Source organism: Cryptomeria japonica, chromosome 7, assembly GCF_030272615.1.
Source record: "Cryptomeria japonica chromosome 7, Sugi_1.0, whole genome shotgun sequence".
Taxonomy (NCBI): Eukaryota; Viridiplantae; Streptophyta; class Pinopsida; order Cupressales; family Cupressaceae; genus Cryptomeria; species Cryptomeria japonica.
This window is the reverse complement of record NC_081411.1, coordinates 129,340,715-129,355,195: the sequence shown is the minus strand read 5'-3', so window position 1 is coordinate 129,355,195 and position 14,481 is coordinate 129,340,715. Positions and strand designations below refer to the sequence as shown.

The 14,481-nt window shown below is 36.9% G+C and overlaps 1 protein-coding gene across 4 annotated transcripts in view; it reads left to right on the top strand.

Moving 5' to 3' along the window:
* Nucleotides 1–14,481, top strand: part of LOC131072363 (probable ADP-ribosylation factor GTPase-activating protein AGD9) — a 141,722-nt gene that overhangs the window by 67,078 nt on the left and 60,163 nt on the right. For all 4 annotated transcript variants that reach the window (XM_058008504.2, XM_058008503.2, XM_058008506.2 and 1 more), the window contains 3 exons: nt 10,700–11,147; nt 11,606–11,860; nt 12,001–12,126. In XM_058008504.2, the coding sequence (XP_057864487.2) occupies nt 10,700–11,147; nt 11,606–11,860; nt 12,001–12,126 (829 nt within the window). The remainder of the gene's footprint in view (nt 1–10,699; nt 11,148–11,605; nt 11,861–12,000; nt 12,127–14,481) is intronic.

Sequence of the window (14,481 nt, the reverse complement as noted above, 5' to 3'; positions counted from 1 at the left end):
GAGGAAATCATCATTTTCATTGATACCGTAATAACCCATAAGTTATCGAACAAATCTGATAGCATTCTATCGAAATATCCAAATTCCAAATAATATCGATGAGACCTAGCGATGTCTCATCGATATAAAAAGGGCATCGAAGGAAAGGGAACATCGATGAACTCTAGAAAGGACTCATCGAAAGCAATGATTTTACCGACAGAAGATATCGAAGAAAGCAGAGACGTTTTCATCGACGGGAGAAAGCTTTCGAGGAAATAATACCATCGGCGCAGCATGAAGGAAACTCACCGAAAGAAGCGTTCTTATCGAAAGAGTGATATCGATTAAACAAAAGGAAGCTACATCGATAAAAGATATCGATGAGGAAATAGGTTTCGAGGAGGCTAAAAGGCATGTCTCCGATATGCGTTGTTTTGCCGATACAACTTTATTGGTGGAAGACGACAAGAGAGGATAAAGAAAGGCTTTGGTGAGACAATAGATCCATTCATCGACAGGGCATAGTGATATCGATGGAAGAGGTATTTCGGTGGAAAAATAAAGGAGGTCATCGAAGCCCAAGGTTTCTTCGACATAAAAACCCAATGGATATCAGATAGGTATCGGTGAGGAGACAACCATAATGACCGAATGCAGCATTTCGATGAAGGGAGAAAATACCTAGTCAAAGTAATGTTCGAAACAAAAGTGTTAGTTAACGGTTATATGTTGAAAAGCCACAACGCTTGGCGATAATGTATACTCTCATATAAAGGAGGGAGCTTTTGTAATATGGATAATAATTAGAAAAAGAAGTAGATTATAGCCTCAGGCTCACCACTGTACTATTTTGGCGAATATATATAATATAATCAGTTGTTTTTCCTTTGCATATGTGTTGCGGATTACTGCATTTTTCTGCAGACAGTTGCTTATGATATTATCTAAAGGAGATAAGGTTATTTGTGTTCTTCTAGTAAAATTCTGTGTTTCATATTGTAGATTTGGATCAAAAAGATTTACTTGCGAATTGTAATTTTTCCTTGTATTTCTTCCTTGGATGGTCTCTTAAGGTTAGAGTTAAATTCATTCAGGCGGTTTACAATATATACATTGAAGTAGAGCTCATAAGAAACAGTAACTGACAGACTCATCGAGAGGGGGTGGGTTTAAAAATTGTCTCATAAGTTTACACAATAAGTCCTAAAGAGATATAAAGACTTTGTAGCCCAAACAACAAAGAAAGGCACTGGTCATCTATAAAATACAACTCATAAATTCATACTTTCACATTAAAAGTAATAGAAGTAGTTGAGAAGGAATTCTAGAATAAATTAGCAATAGTGTATATATATATATATTTCAAGCACAAAGATCAAATAGCTTCTACAACAACAATCTTGAACTCATCTGCTATATCTCCATCCTAGGAGCTTATGCCATTCTGAGATAGGAGGAAGTCAGATCAAGACACTAAATCTGCTATAAAAAGCATTAGTTGAAGGAACAACTAGTGAGTAGGTATACCCGCCTAGGTCCTGCAGAGCCTAAAGTGAGAGAGTTAGTAACCAAATAGGTTCACTCTATAAGTTGGCCAAGTCAATTGGAGGGTTTGAGCATAGGAGTTGGCATTTCCTTAGAACCTATCCAATCTGTTGATTTGAGACCCAACAAAATGCTTGAATGCTTGATTGTTGATGGAACATGGGATTTTACTTTACTTAAAAAAAAGGAAAAAGGATGAGGGTTGAGAAAGCTAATCTACTCCTAGGAATGCAAGAGAAATGAACAATCGTTGATGAAATTCAAGTAAGCTTTGCTTTGACATGCAATGAACAGCTCCAGAAGGGTATTGTGATCTTCTAAGGTTAGCTTTATGATTTTCAAATCACCACAAGCATAGACATCATCAAGTTGATGCATGCCAATGAAGGAGTGATAATTGAAGTTAAGCTTGGCTAAGATGGATCCAGTTGACTACACAAGGCACTTTACAATCAGCAAGGTGGTAGTAGTATGGATGTACGAATTTCACCATTGATCATGCACAAAGTTCTTCCATTCATCCAAACAACATGAAAATCAAATGAGAAGTAGAGACCATGCAAATTGCTGAATCAACATATGAATTTCACCATATCTTCAATGAAGTTTACATGCTTCTTGCAGCAATGTTTTGGCAACAATCTTTGCCTTCTCTTCCTACTCTACTCTGATTATTTTCTTGCTTCTTTCTACCACTATTATAATTTTAACCTTTACAAATGTAAGAGTGGAGCCTTATATAGTGCTCTCATTACAATTGAGTGGCTCAGATGACCAAGATTGAAAGATAAAAACCCTAATTAGGGTTTGTTATATGCATTACAAAGCATTTAATGCTTGACCAACGATAAATTTACAAAATATATAGGACACATGCCCTCCCTTGAATAATTGACCAATAGATGGTGACGGTAGGTGCATTGGACTTTGTGCCCACATGTGGTAGTTATCCTCTTTGATGGATGAGCTAGGTTCATTGAATCTGGACGCCTTAGCTTGAAATTATGTGATTGGTTAAGTGATGATTGGGCGCTACTTTAGCTTGATTGATCTTTGTAACTCATCACAAGTTGTAAATGAATGAGGCATATCTCTTCTTGATCATTTCACCCTTCATCCATTGTTTGAGAATTCTGCCTTAGTGCTGCATTTGATATAGACCTTGTGATGCTTATACTTGATCCTTCCTTCTTGCCTTGAATGCATTGATCTTATGCCTTGTGTGATCTTGTGAAATCTTTTCCTTCGAGCAACTTCCTTGCATGAGCCTGAGACTTGAAGTGTTGCAATTGGAGTGCGCTAGCCTATCATCATGCTGATCATGTTCTTTGCATTCGCTGCCATCATTATGTTGATCTTGAAGTCTTTTGCTACTTTGCATTGTAGTGCCTTGTGCTTGGCGATCCCATCAGCTGCCTTGTATGAGCTTGAGACTTGAAGTGCAATGTCTCCCTTGGGCCCTTGTCTTTGCTCATGTGGTGAAATCTTGAGGTTGTATGTGAACTAATAAGTCTTCATCTTGGAGCTGATCTTCATCACTTGCTTCGCATGTTTATCTTACTTACATCAAACCTGGAAACAAACATAATTTGACTCAAAGCATTGTAAAAAGTACTTAATCAAACTTCCTACTACCTTCTCTAAATCTGGAAATGAATTTTCTGATCATGGAAACATCTGATTTTAAGTTTGATTTTGTGTCTCAGGCCTGATTTGCATTGGTTTGTAAGGGTCAAAGGAAGTGATTCATCACTTGCCGATTGACTCGGCATTCCATTCTCTTGTTGTGGATCAAACTTTTCCTTGGAAGTGTTTTAGCATGGTCATGATTATCACCAAGGGAAATGTGAGGTAAAAGTTTGCTGATTTGTAAGGGTACTGGAAATGATTTCTTCATTGATTGCTTAACTTGCTACTTCATTCACTCTTGAATGTTAGATTGCACTTCTACTTGGGTGGCAAAAGTGCCTATGCCCTAGGTCGCACATTGCCATTGACAGATTTCGTTCATTGCCAAGTGATGGATGTGGTCATTGCCAAGGGATGGATGTAAAACGTTATGTTGCCAATGTCCTTTGCCTAAGGACGTTTTGAACTCCTTATGTTGCCAATGTCCTTTGCCTAAGGATGTCTTGAAATTCTTATGTCGCCGAACAAAGGAGATCACTTAAGACTGTCAAATCGCACCTCTAGATTTCCAAGGAAATGAAATCTGATTGAAAATTTAAATCCCGTAATTCGTTTATCTTGACCATCAAAGGTAATGAATCGTCTTGAAGAGGTGTCCTAAGCAATGGAAGGAAGCGATGAAGATGTCTTATGCCGCCCTTCCAAACAACCAAAGGAAATGATCAAAATGCTAGTTCGTTGACCTGACCTTCTATTGGAAGTGATTAATCTCATTCACACTTGTTATTGTTTAAGCCTCTTAGCGATGTTCTTGGCAAAAACAATGACCTCATTTAAAGCAATGCAATGCCTTAGTTCACTGATTCAAAGGGGTCAAAGGAAATTTAAAAGCTTAGGTTGCTGATTGGAGAGGGCGAAGGAAGTCATCTCACTATGGCAATTATCGCTGTCGTGATCAATTTGCTTCCAGCCTCATGATAATTTGAACTTCAGCTCTCTTATCCTTAGAATATTGACCTCTAAAACCAACTTGCCTTAGCCAAATTTGCATTTCATTTCCGATTTTGCAAGCAAAAGATGCGAGCCATTCATTTTCTAAGCCTTGAGAACTAACTGACATCACTCCAACTCAAAGAAAGAGACTTGACTTAATTACCCCTTGCCTCTTGCACCTCTTACAAGCAAAGTCTAATAGCTAAAGACTCTACAACTAACCTAGAAAGCAAAAAAAAAAGTGGGGGTCCCCATTTGCAATGGGGTGATGTGTGAAAACATCAAAACATTACTACCTGTTGTGAGGTTTTCACACATCGCCCCATTGCAAATGGGGATCACCTTGTTTTTGCCCTTTAGGATAGTGTTTTGCCATCTTAGGGTTTTGTCTCCAGTTTCTTGCCTGTGCAAATGAATCAGGTTTTTCGAAATTTGGAGGAGTCACCAAAATCAGTGAGGATGAAAAGTGGTCAACTAGATGTTTTGATGCTATAGATGCACTTAGACAGGTTGAAGGAGTAAAAACGCAATTTCTTGGGGTCAATTTTGACAACTTCCTATTTTTTAGGAAATTTTGCTTTTTTGCTTTTTTCTAAATTTAGAAAGTTTTGTTTTTGGCATTTTGGGGCCAATCCGGGAACTTGCTTTTTCGGTCTTCTTTTTTCTAAAAATAGAAAGTTGCTTTTTGCTTTTTTTGGGATCGTGGGTAGTTTCTAAGTTGGAGAAGTTTATTGTCAGGAATGCTAATGGAAGAGCACAGTAAAACTGGCTAAGTATGAATTTTAGGAACGAAAAGTTTCTTAATTCCTTGATTGCTTGGTAAATTTCCTAAATTTTTCGTTTCCTTGAAAAAATTCCTTGATTCTTTGGAAGAATTCCAAGTTTCCATGGAAAATTCCTTTTTGCACATGAAGTCCGCTCAAGGAGAAATTCAAGAAAATGGCAAGTATGGAAGATTTTCCTTGATCTCACATGAAGTCCGCTCCAACATGATGGAAATTCCTTGTGCAAGTAGCAAGTCTGCCCAAGGAGAGGATAAGAAAATTGGTTAAATGTTGATACCTTGGGGTTCTGAATGCAATGCTTAAGTGCTTGATAGTGCACTTTAAGGGTTTGTGGGAGCTATCCATATAAATCATCTATCTGCTAATAGCAGAGCAAGGCGTGACCTCCTTTACGGACCATTAGAATTGGAAGATGCACCATTTCCTGCTGTTACTCTGCCTGTGCAATTCTCACATTTGAAAGTGCTACAGTAGTGAGGCTGAAAATGCCAGGCAGTTCATAAGTCTGATGTGACACATGAATAACCAACATGCCAAAAATGCGGTTGCAGATAACTGTCAAAAGCATCTCAACACATTGGAAACCATCATTGGCAATGATGCAACCATCACCCTTTTGTACCTGGCAGTTCAAGCTATTTGTTTTGTAAGTCCGACTATGATTGAGTTCTTGGTTGGTGATAATTTAGACTGGTTCTGATCCTTATGGGTCAGTAAAAAGCAGTTAACTCAATCATTTCACCGAGTAGATGTGTTCTTTGGTCAAAACAATACATCTACCAGTCATCAATTATACAAGATGTTTTGGGTTTGAATTGTAAAACATTTGTCAGAAAATAGAAAAAAATGATTCTGCTCATTACATATAGCTTTGATTAAATTGTTTCAACATTAGATGTAAAAGTCGGTCTGGCAAATAACTTTACAGGCCCAAATTTTTTTAAAATTTAGGACTCACGAAGAATTCGGCAATAACATGGCAAATTCATTGAATATTTGAGAGTACATAATTTTTTAAATTATTTAAAAAAAACACATATATAAACTGAATTTGAGAACATCTTACTGATTTCCACAATGTATAAATCCAAATTTGAGTTTAATATGTAAGGTTAGTGTGCAAGAGATACATCTGTTGGTGTAAATTATTATTTACTCTATGCTTAAGTTTAATCTAGGCAAATTAATATTTTTAGGTGCATTAATATTTGTGCCGTATGGTTGTTGGGTGGTTGAGTTCTAACTTCTCCCTACCTACCCTTGCATCTCTCTTGCCTTTGGCTTTATAAGCAAGTTGCTTGTACATTTCTCTTCATCTCAATTCTTTCATCTATTGGTGAAATATTATTTCTCTTGTGTGATGGTTTATAGTTGTATGTGTTCCTAGGAGGTTGATCACTCCATATGGTATCCGAGCCGTCTTCCAACAACTCCTTCCATATTTGAGAAGATTTCGCTAGTCAGCTTGAGGTCACGAGAGCTGCGATTTTGCGATACAGGCACCATTACATTTGGTGTCATTCTCAGTTATATTCATCTCCATGTTTTGCAGACTAATGGTTTCTTCTGTTTGTGGTTGGTAATTATGGTTTGTGCGATTTGTTATTGTTGTTTGCAGGCATATTTGCAATCAGCATCTTTGCCATTCTGATTCGTAGGCCCTCATTCTTTTGTCCTTGTGATATTTCAGGTTTGTATTTTGCCCTATCCGGGCTTTATCATTTGGTGGTGATTCATACTTGGTAATTCGGCATTGCAGATTAGAGCTCGCTTATTCTGTCCGAGGTTTTTCGCGACATCATTAGCAGCGATATATAACTTGTGTGATCTCGGCTTTGTATGTTAGGTCTTATTGTCGGGGTCCTTATTGTGTTTGGAAGGTCACTTGAAGATCTTTGAGAAGGTGGTAGCGAATGCATCATTGTTTGATCAGCATCCTTAATCTAACATCCTCTAACATCCTGTGTTTGATTCTTTGGATTATGCCTTGAGATCACAGCTAGTTTGTTGTTCCTTTGTTGCGAGTCAGCTTTGGTTGATTCCAAACATTTTTTGATCAAGTGGTGTTTAACTTCCCATGGCATAATCTTTTGGCACTATCAGTGATTAGCCTTAGAAATTCTAAGTTTTTGGCACATCTACCTTGATCCGCAGTGAAGTATTTCCAGTGGTTTACAATCATTCTATCCTTCCATTTTTGGCAGCCCATATAAGTTTTTTGGAGCCCAAGTCATACCATTATTTGATCATTTTTGTCATCGCCTGTGACATTGATTGTGGAGAAGTTTTGCTAGCGTGTTCTGCATTTTTCAGCTTGGGTACATTTTTGCGGCGGTTTGGGATCCTCCACAACAAATGTTGGTCATGTTAATCTCTGGTTGGATCGGACTTGTTTGGCCATTTTTCCTTCCTCATAGTTGCAACTTCTCTTTCGTAGGCTTTTGGCATCCTCTCTTTTTACCGTAGGCGTATTTCAATTGGTAGATACGTATTATTCACTGCACAAACTTTAGCATATCACAAAGTCCTTGCGTAATATTTGAGACGTTCAGGGGTTGTTGCCACATTAGGAACTAGTTGTGGGCCTGTGTGTGGAGGTAGTGGGATTTATTTTGTACCATATTGATGTCGTAAGGAGGTTTCAAGGGCCGCATATAGCCCATAACTACCACATTATCTCGTGAGCATAAGCTCACATTGTGGATCATGCCTTTCTTTCTTGCGCTTGTGTGGGCCCACATTGACTGTGGTGTTTTGGAGGCTCGTGGATTGTGGATATGTCGGATTACCTTGTGTGTGTTGTGATTGGTGACTTTAGTGAGCTCGTGGCTTGGCTTGTTGATGCGATTTATCTACCAACTCATCGCTCATCCCCCTTAAATGGCCCCACCATTATTTTGCTGAAATCAGGTTTTTAGCCTTATAGGCTATATTTTGTGATTGCATATCTCTGCATTTTTTGAAGAATCATTAGTTGTCAAAATGGGTTTTTCTTTTAACTTGGAGAGGGGGAACTTTAGGCGATGGAGTGATTTCATACTCACCCATCTTCATGAGTGTGATCTATTGCCATATTTGTATAACGATATTCCTATACAATGTATTCATGGCACGCCTTTTGAGGTTAGTATTTGGAAAGGCTTTAGTGCTTGAGCTTGTAGAGTTATTTTTTGAAAATGTAAATGATGACATTCTAGAGCCACTTATTCGCTTTGAGTGTCTTCATGCTCTTTGGACTCACATTGGAAGTTATATGGTGATCATGATATTCTGCCATCTCTTGATGATTTTCTTTTTGATTTTCTTATGCTTCTTCATTCTTCAAAGCCAATAACCCATGTTTGTCATCCCTTGGAGGATTTTGAAACTTGAAATGAGGTTTTAGTTGCTTCAAAGGTTCTTGATTCTTCGTCAGAGGTAGTTGATCCGCCTTCACTAGAGACTTCCATCATTCTTGATCAATACTATTTGTCTTTGATTGGGATTATTATTTGTCGGATATTGGTTCATTGTTTGTGGAGTCTCACATTTTAGATTTGGGAGACACATTTGAGTGTTTATCTCTCCTATATGATGATAGTTATGATGCAACTATTGTTAATTCACATTTGTCTTTGGAACTTGTTCAAGATCAGTCTCCAGTGGTTCTTTGTTTGTCACCTTTTCTTGTGATTGGGTATGTACCTGATTGGTTCGTGGCATCATTATCCAAGGTCTTCGCAACATATGAACATATTCTAGAGACATTATCATTCTACATTTGGATTCCACTTCTTAATTCCTATCCAGAATGGGAAGCATTCCTACATTTGTACTTGGTTTATCTTCTTCCCAAGGGAAGAAATGTTGTTTATAGGCATTGGACTATGTTTTGCCTTCAAGCACTTGCCATTCTTGCATGACATTATCTATTATGGGGGGTTTATGTAGTCTTCTTTCTTCCTTCCTATGGGGGGATATTTGGTTTTATATACTTGATGTATGTAGTCGTTGGGGGGTGTGTATGTAGTCGTTGGGGTTGTGATTGAGTCCCATGTTGTTTCTTTTCTCTCTTTTGGAGAGGAGTTTTGTCCCATGTGGTTTTCTCCTTTTCTTTGCTTTGTGAGAGATTCCTTGCATTGCATTTGCATTGTACATGGATACCTAAAATGGTTTTTGTAGTTGGGACTCATATTGCATCTTGCATCTTTGCATAGTAATATTTTCTCTAAGTTGCACTTAAGGGGGGGAGCCAGAGCAAATTATTATTTACTCTATGCTTAAGTTTAAGTTAGGCAAATTAATATTTTTAGGTGCATTAATATTTGAGCCGTATAGTTGTTGGTTGGTTGAGTTCTAATTATTCCCTACCTACCCTTGCATCTCATTGAGACACATGGCACCATCCTCTGCTCTCATCTCTCTTGCCTTTATAAGCAAGTTGCTTGTACATTTCTCTTCATCTCAATTCATTCATCTATTGGTGAAATATTATTTCTCGTGTGAAGGTTTATAGCTGTTTGTGCTCCTAGGAGGTTGATCACTCCAACAATATCCACTCTTAGAAGATTGTATCATTGGCTTCCAAGAATCTCCATGAAAGCATCATAAAAACCACATAGTTGACAATTAGATTGTCACAAGTTGATCCAGAGGATGATACAATCTCCAACAGAACAAAGTACGCATTTGAATAATAAAACACCATAACAATTTACAAATCACCATCCAAACATGCCCCTTACAACACACTAATTGTGTAAACTTCAAATCGTAGAAAACTAATTGAAAACAGGAGAGGACTCATAAAAATTATTGTGAGAAACCTCATAGACACACAACACCTATAACAGAAACAAGAAGAAGCATAAGCTAAATGAATTAAGTTCAAAGAAAAGTAGTCTCTAAAGCCTTCTCAACCCTTCACAGTTGTTGTGCCCTTTGCAGTGCCCTCATTGTGCATTCTTCTAATGCTCCCGTGCCCGCAGTCACACATTTTATTTTCACTCTGAAAACACTCCAAAACCCAAAAAAAAATTTGCTTTTCAGATTAAATCTCTTTTATATTCACTCTGACAACACTCCAAAACCCTAAAAAAAATTTGCTTTTCAGATTAAATCGCTTTATCTTGACACCGGATGAGTTTTTCATGTGTTTTAGGGGGAAAAACATGCGTTTTTTCAATTTCTGCACTAAAAATTGCCACGAGTTTTACTGAAAACATGTTGCCAAGTTTTTAGATGATTAACTCGCTGACATATTTGACCCCCAAGTACTCACAGGGTTTTTTAACACTGGTTTCAACCATCTACTATGTAGGTTTATTGTTGTGACACCTGGCTGAGTAATTTGATAATAACATGCGATGAGAGTAAATAGGCTGGTTATGTTAGGAGCCCTTTTTTCTTGTGACTTGTGTTGGAATATGGGTGATTCTGCTTGGAATTTCGTCTTTGTAACTGGAGTTGATATCTTGTATTGGGAGCTTATGATAATAACATAGCTTGTAACACAGGAAAAGCTTTTTAATATACAATTTCTGCCATATATGACATTTTTCTTTCAGCATGAGCACAACAAGAGAGATTAGCAGAATTCTTTTCACTGTGAATTATTGAATATTTGGAAATACTTAGTTTTTACTCTCAATTTATATGCATTTTGTTAGGTATTTTATCATTCAATATGCATTATTAAATGTTTTTTCTGCCTTAACTTTTTATTTTTTTAACTAACTTTTTTTTGTAAACTGAGTATATTGTGTGTTGTTGTGGCAAACTGGCAGGTCTACAAATCTGGATTCATGGACCGCTGAGCAATTAAAACTGATGAGTTTTGGTGGTAATGGCCGTGCACGTATCTTCTTTAAGCAACAGGGTTGGACAGATAGTGGCGGGAAGATAGAATCCAAGTATACGTCAAGAGCAGCTGACCTATACAGGAAGCTTCTTCTGAAAGAAGTAGCTAAAAGTGTGACTAGTTCTATTTCTGCATCACCTCCCTTGCCTGATTCTCCAACTACATTGGATTCTCCCGTAAAGGACTTTACAGAATATAAAGACACAAGTATAACTGTAGAAGATAAATTTCTGGAGCAACCAAAGGCACCACTGTCAGGACCTTCACGACCAGCTCCTACCAGTGCTGCAAAAAAGACATCAGTTTTTGGAGCAAAGAAGATGAGTGGAGGGAAGTCAGGAGGTGGTTTAGGAGTAAAGAAGCTAACTGCTAAGGTCAATTATTGCTCTTGTGATTAAATGATCCATTTTGAGAAAGAAAAGCTGAATATTTTTTTTTGCTGTAAGCATAATAGATTGAATATCTGGTTCCATTCTTCTCTGAAGGGTTATAAGTTTTTTATTGAGTCCATTATTATTTGATGGTTTTATTCGTCTGGTTTGCAACATGGATCCTGTGACTGGTATTTTCTTTTTCGTTTGTCACCTTTATGATCAAGAAGTATCTTTTGTCTGTCTATATTTGTTTCTGTGCTATTGGTATTCTTCCTGGTGCAGGTCATTTCTGCATGTCATGCATTTATTTAGTTTTTAAGCAGTCTCATCAACTATATATTTTCAACTGAATGATATTATAATCAATTCTATGTTGTCTATTCTAAAACTCTGCATTCATAGCTGTGACATTGGTGATAGGAAATTAGATTTTAATGGATCTGCAAATATTTGAACAGCCAAATGAGAATCTCTATGATCAAAAGCCATCTGAAGTTCCCATTGTAACACCAGTTGCAACAAGTTCAGTAACAGAGTCAGCACCTCCTCGAACATCACGTTTTTCTTATGCAGAGGAGCAATCTATGACTAATTATGATGGCCAGTCTTCTTCAAGTCATGTTCCAGCACCATCCACCAGTATGGACTTGTTCTCTGAATATGGCCTATCAGGGAACCGTAAGTCTGGAGGTTCCAGCCGCCCTAGACCACAGGTGCAATATTTTATCAGTATCCTTACTGAATAATATCAATAATGTGCTATTCTGGTCTACTATTATAAGCACAGTTGAAGGATCTGTAGCATTTACAAGATGATTTGTCTCTGATATCTTGCTTTTGTTTGTCCATGCAGGTTGAAGAAACCGGTGAGGCACAACGGAAGTTTGCAGGTGCAAAATCCATATCCTCTTCTCAGTTCTTTGATGAGGATAAGAAGATTGTTGATGCTGATGGTCAAATGCGTCTGCAGAAATTTGCGGTAAGATTGTTTTCATAATTTCATAACTAACAGTTGTAGATAACTGTAAGGCTACTTTTTAATCCTGAGAGCGCTACCTTGCTGTTTCCAAATGTTCATTTTAGCTATCAATTTCCAGATTGCTGGTTCTGGTTCAGATCCTCGTTTGCATTTGTGTATTTGGTTCATGAATCCAGAATTTCTTTCAGGGTTGATTTTATTTTGGATTCATCTGTTCCAAAAACATACTATATTTTAACCTAAAAATAAGGATAACCACATAACTTACATTTAATAAACAGAACAACCATAATTCTTTCTATAAATTCATATGTCGCTAATATTAAAAACTTAACCCTGTTTGCATGGACCTCACTGAGTATAAAAATTTAAATGAAAACCTACTAGTAATGTGATGGACAATTAAAAGCTAAGCATTTGTTGTAATTAAATTTTTAATAACGTGAAGCCAGTAGTTATAGTTTTTTTATAATGTTGTCTTAAAGATAAATGCAGCAGGTAATGCTTCTAAAATTCTCTACTTTGGCGTGCAGCAGGTAATACTCCAAAAATTCTCTACTTTGGCCTAGACAAATTTGAAATGGCACCAGATAATGCCACCTCCAAAAATCTATCATTTTCATGCATATATTCATTAGCCATCATTGGATAGAGGAGGAGGAAAGAATGATGGAGCTTTTAAGAGAGAATTTTCTTGGATTCTTTACTGCAATGGCATTGTTTGTAGAAGCCACTACCATCAATAAAAACAATGCATGCTTTATTGAAACAATGAGGTGCTGGTGGTATTTTTTTATTTTTCGTATGTGTAGATTGTTATGGAAAAAAATGCGATTCCTGGTTTACATGAGCTTTGGATCTCTATTAGGATGTCATACCACCCACTCTTTGTTGCCCTATAATTAAGAAGTGAGAAAGATTTTTTAAAAAGAAAAAAAATGAAAAAAAGAAGAGAAAAAGAAAAGATGTTAAAACAGTATGGGTTCAACCCAGAGTTGTCATGGTTCTTCTGGGTTCTGTTGCGGTTCACAATGTTTTGTGTCGGGTGAACCCACAGTAAATATCACTCTCCCTGTCTAAATCTGAAAATGGATTGAGCTGGATCATGAACTGAATTGGGGCTACATACCAGCAAATTGGTAACATAGATCAGTTCATAATAGTAGTGAGTATTTAGAATGGGTCTGATGTCCTTACTCCATGCAATACAATTAGCCTTATGATCCTGTCAGACAATGGTTGTTTGGTAGAAACATAATTCAAGGAAGTGCAGTTGTTGATGGCTAATCTGGAAGGCAATGCAATTAACCTTATTTCCTGAACTTTGAAGGGTGTATGCTTCATGATGATTTTGATTAGTCCGAATGAAACTGCAGTGGCGACAGTACCTGTAATGTTTTTGAAGTCCCCATAACTTTGACCTCTCCACAATGTCTTTCAAGTGGTATAAAGCACAATAACTATTCTTACATCACGTGTCACATAGGACTGTGACATGTCCTGTTTTCAAATTTCTGTAGACTGTTTCAATACTGAAGAAGTTAACAATAGATATTAACGTTCATTCTCTTTTTTGATTAAATAGTGTAGGTGTGACATCTCCATTGGGCCCTCTTCCAAAAATGCATAAGGGAACATTACATCAAATTATTACAAAAAGATGATTGAAATGACTATAATTATTGACTACAGAAACAGCTAGAGACAGGGCATATGCAAGCTGAAATCATTAAACCTTAAGCCGAAATAAGAGCTAAGAGAAAGAACACATCAAGTGCCCTGTTTCATGAGACAGACATTTTTAAGGATTTAAACCTTTTATTAGGCACCCTGAAATAAATAAACTTTAAAGACACCATAAACTTAACAAATAAGCTAGTTTGATCACTTAGTAATATCCTCATTGATCGCATGAGTATAAAAGTTGATTTTAGCTGAAGGAAATATTAAGATTATATTTTCCTAAGTTAATAGTTAATGCTCAATCGTGTAATATTGTAATTTTAGAAACTTTCTATTTTGTAAATCTTTGTAATCTATTTATTTAGCGTTCTTGCTCATTGTTAATATAACAATTGTTTTTCCCCAATTACGTTTCCGTAATATGGTATTAGAGCGGGAATTTTAAATTTTGGGGGATTTGTTTCCAGTAAAAAAAAAAATTCGAAATTTTTTTAGAGATTTCTGGAAATCGTATTTATCTTAAGCCGATTTTTTAAAGAATTAGCGGGTTTTTTTTGAAGAATCATGGGTATTATTATTTCGCGTTCTGCTCTCTTCAAATCGCGATCTCTGTGACTTCTGCACCTGCAAGCGATTTATTCCCCTTTTTCTCGCGTGTCGGCTGCATTTTTT